The 13,510-nt window shown below is 50.4% G+C and overlaps 1 protein-coding gene across 1 annotated transcript in view; it reads right to left on the bottom strand.

Moving 5' to 3' along the window:
- Window positions 1-6,321: 6,321 nt before the first annotated feature.
- KY (kyphoscoliosis peptidase) overlaps window positions 6,322-13,510 on the bottom strand; it is a 23,586-nt gene continuing 16,397 nt past the window's right edge. The window contains exons 10-12 of the mRNA XM_009993528.1: window positions 8,661-8,849; window positions 7,873-8,063; window positions 6,322-7,223 (exon numbers count right to left, since the gene is read on the bottom strand). Of these exons, the coding sequence (XP_009991830.1) occupies window positions 6,322-7,223; window positions 7,873-8,063; window positions 8,661-8,849 (1,282 nt within the window). The remainder of the gene's footprint in view (window positions 7,224-7,872; window positions 8,064-8,660; window positions 8,850-13,510) is intronic.

Genomic DNA, 13,510 nt, shown 5'->3' with positions numbered 1-13,510 from the left:
CTGAGCTGATGGAAGGTGCTACACCACAAACACTTCAGCTTGCTGCAGGTCAAGAAGCTGCAGCAGAGGTGTGTGCTTGGACACTCACTCACAAAGAGTTTATGGTGATTTTTAGAAACAAACTATTTGCTAATTTTAATGCATTTTAAGTATATTTTATGCGTATAAAAACATTTAAATAAAATTAAATGGAAAAAACAGCTTTTTTCTGGTTCATGCAAATAGAGTAAATCTCTTGTGGCTTGCCTTGCCTTCCCATCAGGGACTTTGGTCAGCCCTCTTCAAAGAACAAGGAATGTAATTCTTCCTACCTTTATGCTATCTGTCTTTTTCTCCAGCTGTATTCCTTGGTGGAATTTCTTAATGTGTCCTGGTTATCCCAACTTCTGCCCTTTCCTGTTCGGGTAGTATCCAGCATCTTTATCTTGCCTTGCACATTGCTCCTGCAAAATAGCTGAGGGGTGAACTGGTGAGTTGTGATGGTCACAGCTCTTGCAAAAGAAGGGAGAGTGGTTGGAACTGGAAATTAAGTTGTGTGGGAGGAGAAGCCTAAAAGAAGTGAGATTCATCTGTACAGCACATGTCATTGCAGCTGCTGTAGGGGGTTGGTGTCAGCCTCTTGTGGATCTAAGCAGTCTTGGACACTGCCCAGTCAAATTGAACTGCTGCATTAATTCATTCATCTGAGACCTGTTGTGGAAGGGCTGAAGACTTTCCTCACAGAGGAAGTGAGTTGTTAATGGTCCTACACACCTGCCTTTCTTCCAGGGACACTGCACTTCTGCTGTGGCTGAGCCTTTACAGCCTCTGTACAGGGAAACCCAAGGGCAGAGACATCCCCCAGCAACCTGTGCATGCAAAAACCAACCATGGGATGAGGCAGGTGAGCAGCCTGGTCTGGTGGGAGGTGTCCCTGCCCATGCAGGGGGTTGGAACTGGATGATCTTTCAGGTCCCTTCCAACCCAAACCAGTCTGTGCTGGTGATGGTGTTGGTGACGCCAACAGCCTCTCTGTGATGCTGTAAAATGGGACTGCACTTGGGCAAGCAACTCAGCCTTCCAGAGTTAAAAACAAGTTGTTTTCTTTTGCCTTTCTTCTGGAGCTCTTGGAGCAAGGATAAAACTTTCAGATCCATGCTGGATTCTCACTGTGGTGAGGTGTTGAGCTGGGGATAAATGCTGCTCATGCATTTTGCCCCCATCAGCCTGGGTGCCTGCTTAGAGCATTCCACACTAAGGGTTTTTAAAAGACCTGCCTTAATATCCAGATCTCAAGTAAGGACTTGTTGATCATGAGGCATTTTGACAAGAGCTGAATGGAGCAAACCTCTGTTTCCCCTTCCTGAGTGAACCTGTAGGTCCAGTGAGTCCATGGTGTGCTGGAACTCTTGGGGTTCCTCATGTCCTTTGGTGGTGACAGCAATGCCATCTTTTATATGCTATCTTACAAACTCTTGTGTATTTCCTGCAGATTTGTTAAGGAAGCTTCCTCATGCCCTGAGTGTTTTCAGGAGTTTAGAAGACATTATGGCTCATTAGTGATGTTTGCTTCCATATCCCTTTCCTTTTGGATATCCTTTGGGATATTTGGCAGCTCATGTTGGCAGAAGTGAAGAGTGGAACTGAAGATGATCCGTTTGATAAGCAGCCATAATCCTACAGTATTGATCAATTTCTATGTAATAAGCAGCTTCTTTCAGGGCTGTAAAAATTTGATCTAAAGAATAACATTTATGACAGGGACCCTGTAGGGATCCTACAGGAAAGCTGGGGAGGGACTTGGGACAAGGGCAGGGAGGGAGAGGACAAGGGGGAAGGGATGAAAACTGGCAGAGGGGAGATTGAGGTGAGACATGAGGAGGGAATTGTGGAGTGTGAGGGTGGTGAGAGCCTGGCCCAGGTTGCCCAGGGAAGCTGTGGCTGCCCCATCCCTGGCAGTGTTGAAGGGCAGGTTGGATGGGGTTTCCCCTTCCTGAGTGAACCTGTAGGTCCAGTGAGTCCATGGTGTGCTGGAACTCTTGGGGTTCCTCATGTCCTTTGGTGGTGACAGCAATGCCATCTTTTATATGCTATCTTACAAACTCTTGTGTATTTCCTGCAGATTTGTTAAGGAAGCTTCCTCATGCCCTGAGTGTTTTCAGGAGTTTAGAAGACATTATGGCTCATTAGTGATGTTTGCTTCCATATCCCTTTCCTTTTGGATATCCTTTGGGATATTTGGCAGCTCATGTTGGCAGAAGTGAAGAGTGGAACTGAAGATGATCCGTTTGATAAGCAGCCATAATCCTACAGTATTGATCAATTTCTATGTAATAAGCAGCTTCTTTCAGGGCTGTAAAAATTTGATCTAAAGAATAACATTTATGACAGGGACCCTGTAGGGATCCTACAGGAAAGCTGGGGAGGGACTTGGGACAAGGGCAGGGAGGGAGAGGACAAGGGGGGATGGATGAAAACTGGCAGAGGGGAGATTGAGGTGAGATATGAGGAAGAAATTGTGGAGTGTGAGGGTGGTGAGAGCCTGGCCCAGGTTGCCCAGGGAAGCTGTGGCTGCCCCATCCCTGGCAGTGTTGAAGGGCAGGTTGGATGGGGCTTGGAGCACCCTGGGCTGGTGGGAGGTGTCCCTGCCCATGCAGGGGGTTGGATCTGGATGGTCTTTAAGGTCCCTTCCAAGGTCCCTTCTATGATCTTTTTTGGAGGCACGTGGTTCTGGGGCCTCTGGTATGGCTGCTGTTTCTGGAGCTGCTGTGCATGGGCAGCAGGAGAGGAGGACAGAGCTTGAGTTGAACAGTTTCCTACTCTCCCTGAATTGCTCTTTTTAAAACACCTGCCTTTCTTGTGGCCAGCATGGAAACAGCAAAGCATTTGATGGTAAATCAACCCTTCCATGGGGAGGAAGGCAGCGTGAGGAGATGGAAGTGCAGAGATGCTCTTACCAAAGACACAGTGTTTTACTTTCACTGAGAAACAAGACACTTGCAAAACAGAGTGATCTGAACTCACAGTGCTGAGCCCTTTTACCTCTTGGTGGTGCATGGATTCCAAGGACTGTTCAGTCCTAGGGGCTGCCACAGGTGAACTGGAGCTGAAATGGGAGAGCTGGTAGTCCTGAAGTAAGAGAGCAACATGTTCCAGAGGTGTTCTCCTGGTGCTGGAGTCTTGGCTGCACTGTGCATAGTGCATTTTTTAATGAGGAGAAAAAGGCTTGTTTATCCTGGAGGGAGGTGTCACAGCAAGCACAGACTTCTGAGGTGCTTTTATCTGGGGCTACAGGGTTTCTCAGGCATTTGTCCCTGCCTTTGCATTGTCAAACACCCCTTGGAATAATCACCTGGCCCTGGAAGCTTCATAATTTATGAAGCTGGAGAGGGGTTTTTTTATGTCTTTGAACTCATGCCTTTGGCAGCACTGAGGAATTTCTTCTACATTTGTAGGGCTGAGGCAGATGTTTGTTTTCTATTAGAAACCAACATCTGGAGATGCATTTGCAATACTTCTGTTTGTACCAGCCTCACATCTTGGAAGTGGGAAGCTTTTGAAGGCTCTGTCTGTCTTTGGTGAGCTCCAGACGTTCTTCCTTGGGTGTGATGCTGCTTTGAGGGGTTAAATGAGTCTCTGACGTGTGTAACTGCAGGTGCTGGGCTTCTGCAGTGGTGTGTATGGGGAGGAGGGAGCTCTGAGATCTTGCTAGGTAGGATAAATAGTCCTCCCTACTCCCTTGGGAGGCTTTTTTCTCCATCTGCCATCTTGAGGCAGATGTGGGGTTAGAGAGCTCTTGTGCAAGGGAGTGTTGGGGAGGAGGAGCAGGGGCTGGGGTCACCTTGCTGGGCTGCCCCTCACTTGTGCCTGTGTGTGTACATGGAAGTGGCTGCAGGGAGGGTGTGTGGCACTTGGGATCCTTGGCTCTGTTAGGTGGAAGAAGTTCTCTTTAGTTCCTGACCTCTCTGGGATGGCTCCTTATCCTCCCATTTCAAGGCTGCCCGTGCTGTCCTGGGATGTGCTAACAGGAGTGTGTCCAGCAGGTCCAGGGAGGTTCTCCTCCCCTTCTACTCTGCCCTGGTGAGACCACATCAGGAGCTCTGTGGCAGTTCTGGGCTCCACCAGAGGGACAGGAGTTTACTAGAGAGTCCAACGGAGGCTACAAGGATGATGAAGGGACTGGAACATCTGTCTGATGAGGAAAGGCTGAGAGACCCGTGGCTGTTCAGTCTGGAGAAGAGAAGACTCAGGGGGGGATCTAATTCATGTTTGCAAATATTTGAAGGGATCAATCTCTGTTCAGTGGTTCCTGTGACAGGACAAGGGGCAACGGACACAAACGGAATGCAGGAAGCTCCACCTCAACGTGAGGAAAAACAGCTTTGCTAGAAGGGTATTGGAGCCCTGGGACAAGCTTCCCAGAAGGTCTTCTCTGGAGACTTTCAAGGCCTGCCTGGACACATGCCTGTGTGACCTGCCCCAGGTGATCCTGCTCTGGCAGGGGGGTTGGACTCTGATCTCCAGAGGGTCCCCTCCAACCCTGACCCTTCTACAATTTGACTGTATCAGCCTGACATGTAAAATGCAAGCTGTGAAAATGTGCCCTCCTTGATCTGAAAAGTGGGATCCATGGAAAAAATAACTCTCTTGCCAAGCACCAAAGAACCCCAGGCTATCTGTGCCTACAGACAAGGTTTGCTTTAGCCTTCAAGGTCCTCGGCAATCAAAAAATCCCCGCGCCTGTGCCGTTCAGTGTGTGTTGCTGTCCTGGGAGCAGGTCCCTGCTGGGCTGCAAGGCTTGGTAGTGCTCCTGCAGGGAGGAGCTGCTGCCAGTTTTTGAGGGCAAGTACACTTAGCTGTTTGGGGGAGGACTGAAAAATCTACTTTTATGTCACATATGGAGCTTCCTTGTCTCCAAGTACAAAAAAAAAAAGACGCCAGAGCGTTGCTGTGCTCCGGGCATCCTGGAATGAGCTGTGTTAGCTTCCAGGTGGTGTTGATACCTGCAACTGGTGTCCGCAGTGGCCTGCATCCTCCCCGAGGGTTCTGCTGCTTGGGCACAGCTCAGGAACCTCAGCTTGCTGGAAATGGGGGCTCAGACTGGTCAGTGTGGGAGAGGGATCACATAAGAAGGGTGGGAGGCAGCAAGGCTGCTGCAGATGGGCAGCTCTGCTGTTGTGTAGAACTTCTGCCACCCAGTTGCTGAGGAGGAGTAGAGAGCAGGAATAACCCACGTGCTTTGTGTGGAAAGCCCAGCAGCTTGCTGAGCAGGAACTCATATGGCTTGGTCAATGAAACAGAATGCAAAACCAGACAGATTTATTTTCAATTCAAGCTCAAACATAATATCTCTAAGGTCACGCTAACACTTCTGGACATCCAAATGGTTTATGGAAAAGTTGTTTGACCCGATGATGTGTATTTGTGGTGAGTTTCAGCAGAAGACCACCCCTGCCTCGAGCCGTGTTGGGGTTTTCCAAGAGTACAGCACCAAATAGTTTTTTACATGATCACAACATCACACGTCCTGCTATTCCACGTAACCCCTGCAGCTCTTCAGCTGCAGTTTTGCGTAGACAAGTCGGAGTAGGGAGTGATTTTTGAGAATGTTGTTCTCCACTTTCCTGTAGCTTTTGTGGTGGGATCACCTCTATGCTTGAGATGTGATTGCAGCAGAAAAAAAAAAAAAGTGTTTACAATTCAAATACTCTAATATAAAAAAGGTAAAAATGGCTTTGTTTATTGGTTTTAAGAGTCAGTGTAAAAAGTCATTTCGCGGTATCGCTGAAGTCTGTAAGACAATGAAAAGCACAAGAAAACTTCATGTGGCTTCTTCTCCCTGTCCCTCCTCTCCTAGGATGTATTTTTCAACTTGACTAAAGATACACAGAAGCTTGGTTTAAATATCCTGAAGTTCCTTGTGTCCAATATTGCTGCTCAAAACCAGGGTGTACTTTCTGCATCCTGCCCCACAGCTAGATGGGTTCTTCTCAGAGTAGCTATTGTAAGACTTGTCCTATGGTCCATAACTTGGGAACCAGCAATTGCTGCTGATTCTGACTGACCTGTGACCAGACAGTCAGTTGTTTTCTTCAGGATGATTGTCTAGACAGTATTACTGGAAGAGAGAGGTGAGGATTGTATTTAATTCCTTCCACTGCTGGTCCCTTTCTGCTTCTTGGGACTTCTTTGAGAAGTTCCAACGCCTGCAAGTGTTGTCCTGCATTTGCTGGAAGAGCAGATCTGATGGAGAGAGCGAACCATCTGCTAAAGCTGTGTCGGCTTGGGGCACGTTGGAGATGTTGGGTTGTGTAGGAGAGTGGCAGAAGGAGAAGGGGGGTGTTACTGGGTTTCCACTTCGTATTTCAGGACGTGTGAGTAAAAGCTGTGGTTGGCGTTCTCGTGCACCATCACAAACACCTCCCTGCACCCCGATGTGTTGCAGGTTCCCTCCCAGTACCCTCTGCTCTGGGTGAGAGGGTAAGTGTTCTCAGCCTGAACTAGCACCTTGGCCACCCCCTGCATTCTGAGTTTGAAGTGCACGTTGCGGTTGGCCGGCAGCAAGCCCGAGAGCGGCTCCAGGACCTCGTACTCCCCCAGCCACTTGCTGTAACTCTGAGGGAAAGGAGGCCACTTCACTTCAGTGTTCAGGCAAGTGAGGAGGTAGTTGAAGATGTAGTCGTAGTTGCCCGGATCCGACTTCTTCCTGGCGTAGATTTTGAGCACAAAGTTCCCCGCGTGGGGGAGATGGATCTTCAGCTCGATCTGGTTGCCACGATGGGTCTGCACGATGTGCCTCCTGCCCAGCTCCTCGCTCAGGCGGCTGTCGTCGCCGTGCAGGGAGGCCAGGACACTGATGTCCTTGCCCAGGGTGAAGGAGACAGAGCACCTGCCGTCGTTGGTGTGGATGATGGGCTCGGGGTGGGAGGGCCTCAGGAACCCGTGGCGCTCGCTGAACCAGCTGGGTCCGACCGGCTGGTGCAGCTCCCTGGGGAAGCGCGCGGCCGTGTCCACGGACCCGCACTCCACCGCGTATTCCAGCACGCACTGGTAAACGTCATCCGAGCCTTTGGAGGGCTTGGCAAAGATCTGCAGCTTGTTGCTCCCCGTCTTCTGGGGGTAGATGTCCAGTTTCATCCCGCGCTTTTTCAAAGTCATCAAGCCTTGCCCATCTGCTCCCTTCAGCTTGAACTTGAAGAGGGTGGCGGAGCGGCAGTCCAGGGACACCGAGGCCTTGCCATTGACTGGGGGATGCAGGAGAAAAGAGACCACACAGCAGCTTCAGTACATGTTTTTTGGCCTTTACACCCTGTTCTGGGCAAACTAACCCGTCCCAAGAAACTGCTGCTTCTCTAATACAAGGGCTTGTAGTGAGAGTTGGGGTGTTCAGCCCAACTGAAGAGAAGGCTCCAGGGAGACCTTAGAGCACCTTCCAGTGCCTGAAGTAGCTCCAGGAAAGCTGGGGAGGGACTTGGGACAAGGGCAGGGAGGGAGAGGACAAGGGGGAAGGGATGAAAACTGGCAGAGGGGAGATTGAGGTGAGACATGAGGAGGGAATTGTGGAGTGTGAGGGTGGTGAGAGCCTGGCCCAGGTTGCCCAGGGAAGCTGTGGCTGCCCCATCCCTGGCAGTGTTGAAGGGCAGGTTGGATGGGGCGTGGAGCAGCCTGGGCTGGTGGGAGGTGTCCCTGCCCATGCAGGGGGTTGGAGCTGGATGCTCTTTGAGGTCCCTCCCAACCCAAACCATTCATCAGCTGCTGACCGAGCCTTTCTTTTAGACCCTAGGGGCTGCTACAATTTTTTCACAGCTTGAACAAATCAAAGAAAAGAAGGAATAAGAGGAAAGAAAACCCAAACAGCCCTGCCCCAGGAGCTCTGAGTGGAGGGGCTGGTACCTGTGTGGATGGTGGATGTCTCTGGTTGGGCAGTGAGAAGACCCAAGAGGTAAAAGTTGCTGCTGTGCAGCATGTTGTTCTCAAACTCCTTCAGTGTCAGTGTGGGTTTCAGGAGCTGCCAGTTGCTGTTATCTGGGAAGTGATTGTTAATGAACAGAGCCGGGTGAGTCAGAAAGTAAAACTCGTTGTACCTGGAAGAAGGAGAGATGAAAGGGCAATGAGTAATTACAAGTGGTTAATTCTTCCCCCGCTCAGAGGTGCTGGTTTCAGTCTGAGCATTTGGGGCTGCTGAGAAACTGAGGTTGGTGGGTTTCAGTTTCTCCAGGCAGAGGTGAAACCTGACCTTGGGTCTTCTGTTTCCAGAGGACGTGCTGAGCTTTTGAGTAAAAGTGGAGCTTTTTTGGGTAGTGTCTGCACTGCCCCCTGCAACCGTGGGCTCCTGAAGGAGGAGGGAGGCCCTGCCTGGTGTTTGGCCCTTTGGAGACACCCCCTCCTGGGGGAGTGAAAGGTATGGATCAAATGCCACATAGTTCTGCAAAGATTGGAGGTGTGATTAGCAAAACAAGTTCACTTTAAACAGTTATGGGGCTTGAAGCTCAGGGCCACTGCCTTTCTGCAGCTGTGTGCTCCAGCCCTTGTGTGGGCAGCCCAGAGACCTTGCCCAGGGGCTTTGGGTCTTGCTGAGGGACCCACCATTTGTCAGTGTCTGGTGTTTCTTACCACACCCATCAGCTTCCTTCTGCTTTGGGGCAGGTTTCTGTATCAACACACAGAGGATGGTTCTTTACCTGAAGGTGAACTTGGTGAAATCATCATCAACAGCACCACTTCCCCAGGTGCTGTCGAGCAAATGCCACCTTCCATCGAGGTAGACGGCGTTCCAGGCATGGTCAGAGTCCCCTGTGAAGGTTTGTCCCATCTTGTACCCATAGCCCTTGGAGTATCCTGATATCTTCATGCACTGGATCCCTGCAATGCTGAAAGGAGACAGTGAGATGCAGCAGGAGACTCCTGCCTTAAGCCTGTCAGTGCACTTTTGTGGAAGGACGTGAGGAACAAATCCCAGCAGGTCCAGTGGACCAGCTCCATCAGCTCCTCAGGAGCCTCCTTGCAGCTGAGTCCCAGGGGAGTCAGGGGATTTAAACGCCTAAATGTGCAAATCTGCCTCTCTTTGAAAACTCCAACTGGTGACCCCAGTGTCAGAACGTGGTGAATGTCAAGGTTAGTGCAGCTGGAGACTGGGTGAGTTCTCCCCATGGGGTTGGGTTGTGGCTGGTTTCTCTCCTAGTCTTTGCACAGGCACATGAGGAGAGGGTCCCACCTCAGGAGGATCCTTCGTTCTTCCCGCTTCTGCATCTTCCCTCCCTTTGTGTCTGAGGCACCATCAACCCCACCTTGTTACAGGAGGATGAGAAAGATGAAGTGTGCTTAATTGCTCTCTGTCTTGTTACTCAGTGGAATCCCTTTGATGCTTTCCACAATTAGCCCATGTAATGATAAATTAACAGCGAGTCTGTTCACGCTTGTGTTCCCTCTGTAGCAGCAGACCCAGCATTTGACACCAACTAAGATATCTTAGACCTCACGGGATTGAGGATGCTGATTTAATTTCCTTAAGCTCGTGCTTGCCCAGGGTACAAATGATTAAATAGTTTCCTCTTAAAAAAAAAGAATGAGAACCTGCATTGATGCATAAATCAGGTTTAAATCAGCAGCGTGTTCATGAGCAATGGGTTCTAACATTGGCATCTTCTTGCAGCTAAAATTGCTTCACTTGGAGGATTGTCTTTTGTGTGGGCTGGCACTGACATTCCTCTTCTTCATTGAGAAGTGTGTGAAGTGGAACAGCCACCTCAAGTGAGAAACTGTGCATGCTCTGAGAGCAGGATTGGCTGCATGGTGTGGGCAGAACTCCGAGGGAAAGGGATGGTTTCTGGGGCTGATAATTCGTGTGGCTGTTCACAAGTGGAGCTCTGGGGAGAGATGCTGCTGACTGGCAGGACTGCTTGTTTCCCAGGGGTGATGCTGGGCTGAAGGGAAGGTGGGCACTTCAGCTTTCAGACAGGCTCCCTGAACCCAAGCCTCCCTGGAGCACTTTGGTGTCTGATTTTCTTTAAGAGCCCGAAATGAAATTCTTACATTCTTTCTTCCAAAAAAAAACAACCCACCTGCATGATGACTGCACAGGGCTGCTGGGGAGCCAGCTGGGAACTCCCCCTGGGGAGCCTGCAGGGAGAAGACTGAGGTGCAGGAAGGGGACAAGGTGGCAGTTCCCTGTCCCTGCTAAAGGTGACCAGTGAGGAAGAGGAGGGAGCAGCAGGTGGCCCTGGCCCAGCAGGGGCTGTTGGGCAGTGATGGATAGTGAGGGGCTGCCTGTCACACCAGGGATTCAAAGCCACCCTGGCAGCCTGGAAGGAATGTCATTACGAAACCTGGTGTGCAGGGGGGTCTGTAAAGGCTTTGCCAGCCTGCCCTGGTCTGTGAGCCAAATCCTAGTGTGGAGCTGGGCAGCAAATCCGGAGCAACTCCCCTGACAAGGCTGGTGAGAGCTTGGATTGACATGGTGTAACTGAGACTGGGAGCTGGCCCGGGAGCTTGAGGGAAGATTTGACCCTGGGAGTGTCAAACTAAGCACCAAACTCCCACTGATTTCATGGGGATTGGTGTCTAATCCTTCTAGGCTTCTCTAGACATTCTTGTTAGCTGGGATATTCAGAGAGAACATTAAGGGACAAGTTCTGCCCTCCTCTGTGCTCCCACAGTGGGCATCAACAAAGCAGCAAGAAGAGTTTGTGCTTGGATGTGTTCAAAGTTCCCAAGAGAAAGGCCAGAGCATTTCAACAGTGGTCTCTGCTAATGGGCAGCCAAAAAAACCTGGCTAAATCATCCTGTACAAAGAGTAATCCTGTAGTGGTGAAAAGAGTGACTATGTCTTGGCTTTTGTGTAAATGCCTTGATACAGATGAATGAACCAGGCAGAGAGAGGGCTGAGAAACAGAGAATCACAGAATATCAAGGGTTGGAAGGGACCTCTGAAGATCACCCAGTCCAACCCTCCTGCCAGAGCAGGACCCAAACCAGGGCAGGTCACTCAGAAAGGCATCCAGACAGGGCTGGAAAGGCTCCAGAGAAGGAGACTCCACAGCCTCTCTGGGCAGCCTGTCCCAGGGCTCTGTCACCCTCACAGCAAAGAAGTTCTTCCTCATGTTGAGGTGGAACTTCCTGGGCTCCAGTTTGAACCCATTGCCCCTTGTCCTGTCCCAGGGCACAAGTGACAAGAGCTTGTCCTGCCTTCTTGATGCCCTCATGTATTGATAGACATTAACAAGATCCCCCTCAGGCTTCTCCTCTCCAGACTGAACAGCCCCAGGTCTCTCAGCCTTTCCTCATAAAGCTGGTTTGGGTTGGAAAGGACCTTAAAGACCATCCAGCTCCAACCCCCTGCATGGGCAGGGACACCTCCCACCAGCCCAGGTTGCTCCAAGCCCCATCCAACCTGCCCTTCAACACTGCCAGGGATGGGGCAGCCACAGCTTCCCTGGGCAACCTGGGCCAGGCTCTCACCACCCTCACACTCCACAATTCCCTCCTCATGTCTCACCTCAATCTCCCCTCCTCCAGTTTTAATCCATTTACCTCCTGCCTTTATGCTGAGCCTCAGCATAAGTCTGGGACAAAGCACAAGAAGAAGGGATGAGGATTCCCCCTTGCAAGAAAAGGCCTTTGGTGATAGTTTTCCAGGAAAGGAGCTAACATTTAGCTAATAAATGCCAAAAGTGATAGGTTGGATGACTAGGAGGTTCCCTGCATCCCAAAATGAATAATCAACCTGGAACTGAGGAATTAAATCAACAGCAACTTGAAATAGCACAAGAGATCCTTGGCAATAGGGATGGTTTTAATGAACCAAACATATGCTTTTTAATGAACCAATGCAAATTTCCACTACTTCTAACTGCTAATGCAGTTACAAATTAATGCTTCATCATCTGATTTCTTTCTTTTACTCTTCAAAAGGCAAGACATGATATGGTGGGTTGTGTTTTTTGTTGGGAGGATTCATCACTTCAGCATCTGGCACAGTATTTTATTGTATTTTTTTAATAATCCGTCCTTTTCCCCTCTAGGTTTTCTTTGTTTCACAGTGAAAACCTTCCCAAATCTTTTGCGCTGGTGTGGAAAGCCAATTATTACTTAGAGATGCCAATTAAGAACTGGTCTTTGATGGTTTTTTGCAAAGCTGTCTTGTAAATGGAAGCTGCTCTGCTGGGGAGGTGCTCCCTGGGAGGGCCACCGTGCAAGCCCCCAGCTCAGGTCCCAAACTTGCCAGGCATCTTCCTTGCCTTCACTCCTCCCCTCCAGCCAAACTCCTGCACCCAGAGAGGTTGAGATGTTGCTCTTTGCTGTGAGGGTTGCCTGGCACTAAGGCAGGAATGGGGAAATGGGAAGGAGAAGGCATCTGGGCTGTGTCCAGGTGCCTGTGCTCCCTGCCAAGGATTCCTGACTGTCAAGTCCAGCTTCTGCTTCTTGGTGGGGGGAAAATCCCACTTGTTGGTGCCACTGATCCCCAGCGAAGCCCACAGGGGTTTCTAGGCAGGAGAAGGGGAGGTTTAGTAACTAAATGCTGATGTAGCTCTATAGAAGATGGGAATTCCAGTATTGGCCTCACCCAGGATGCCCCTTGAGGTTGAGTGAAGGACACAGGAGCAGTTAAGTAGGGGGGCAATGTCCTTGTGGTGCTTCTGGAGCGGAGGGGGCATCTCTGGAAGGTTTTGGGAGAGCTCCTGCTGGGGCTGGGCTGCCCCCTGGCATGGGAGCACGTTGAAGACAACCCTCCCTGCTGAAGTCTTGCCATGTTTTTAACCTTCAGCTACTTGAAGGGAAAACCTGGCAGCTTCTAACTGCATTAGCTGGTGTTTTTCATCTGCCATTATGTTAATGCGATGCGAAGCTCAGCAGATGGCACCAGGTAAATTATGCTGGAGGAGGAAGCAAGATTGACCTTCCTAGGACTTGATGTTTTTCCACACCATGGTTTGAAAGCTAAAGTTCCTTGTCCTGCTTAAAGTCACATCAGTCAAGGAAAAGGCAGGCAGAAGAGGCACAGAGATGAACTGGAATGTTAACTCTCATGGAATCACAGCCTGGCAGGGGTTGGGAGGGACCTCTGAAGATCACCCAGTCCAACCCCCCTGCCAGAGCAGGACCCAAACCAGGGCAGGTCACTCAGAAAGGCATCCAGACAGGGCTGGAAAGGCTCCAGAGAAGGAGACTCCACAGCCTCTCTGGGCAGCCTGTCCCAGGGCTCTGTCACCCTCACAGCAAAGAAGTTCTTCCTCATGTTGAGGTGGAACTTCCTGGGCTCCAGTTTGAATCCATTGCCCCTCGTCCTGTCCCAGGGCACAAGTGACAAGAGCTTGTCCCTGCCTTCTTGATGCCCTCATGTATTGATAGACATTAATTAGATCCCCCCTCAGTCTTCTCCTCTCCAGACTGAACAGCCCCAGGTCTCTCAGCCTTTCCCCATCAGGTGTTCCAGTCCCTTCATCATCCTTGTAGCCTCCCTTGGACTCTCAAGTCCCTCCTGAACTGGGGAGCCCAGAACTGGACACAACACTCCAAGTGAGGTCTCACCAGG

Source organism: Chaetura pelagica, unplaced genomic scaffold, assembly GCF_000747805.2.
Source record: "Chaetura pelagica isolate M959 unplaced genomic scaffold, ChaPel_1.0 scaffold192, whole genome shotgun sequence".
NCBI classification, from domain to species: domain Eukaryota; kingdom Metazoa; phylum Chordata; class Aves; order Apodiformes; family Apodidae; genus Chaetura; species Chaetura pelagica.
The sequence above is the reverse complement of the archived record's forward strand: the minus strand, read 5'-3'. Positions and strand labels throughout refer to the sequence as shown.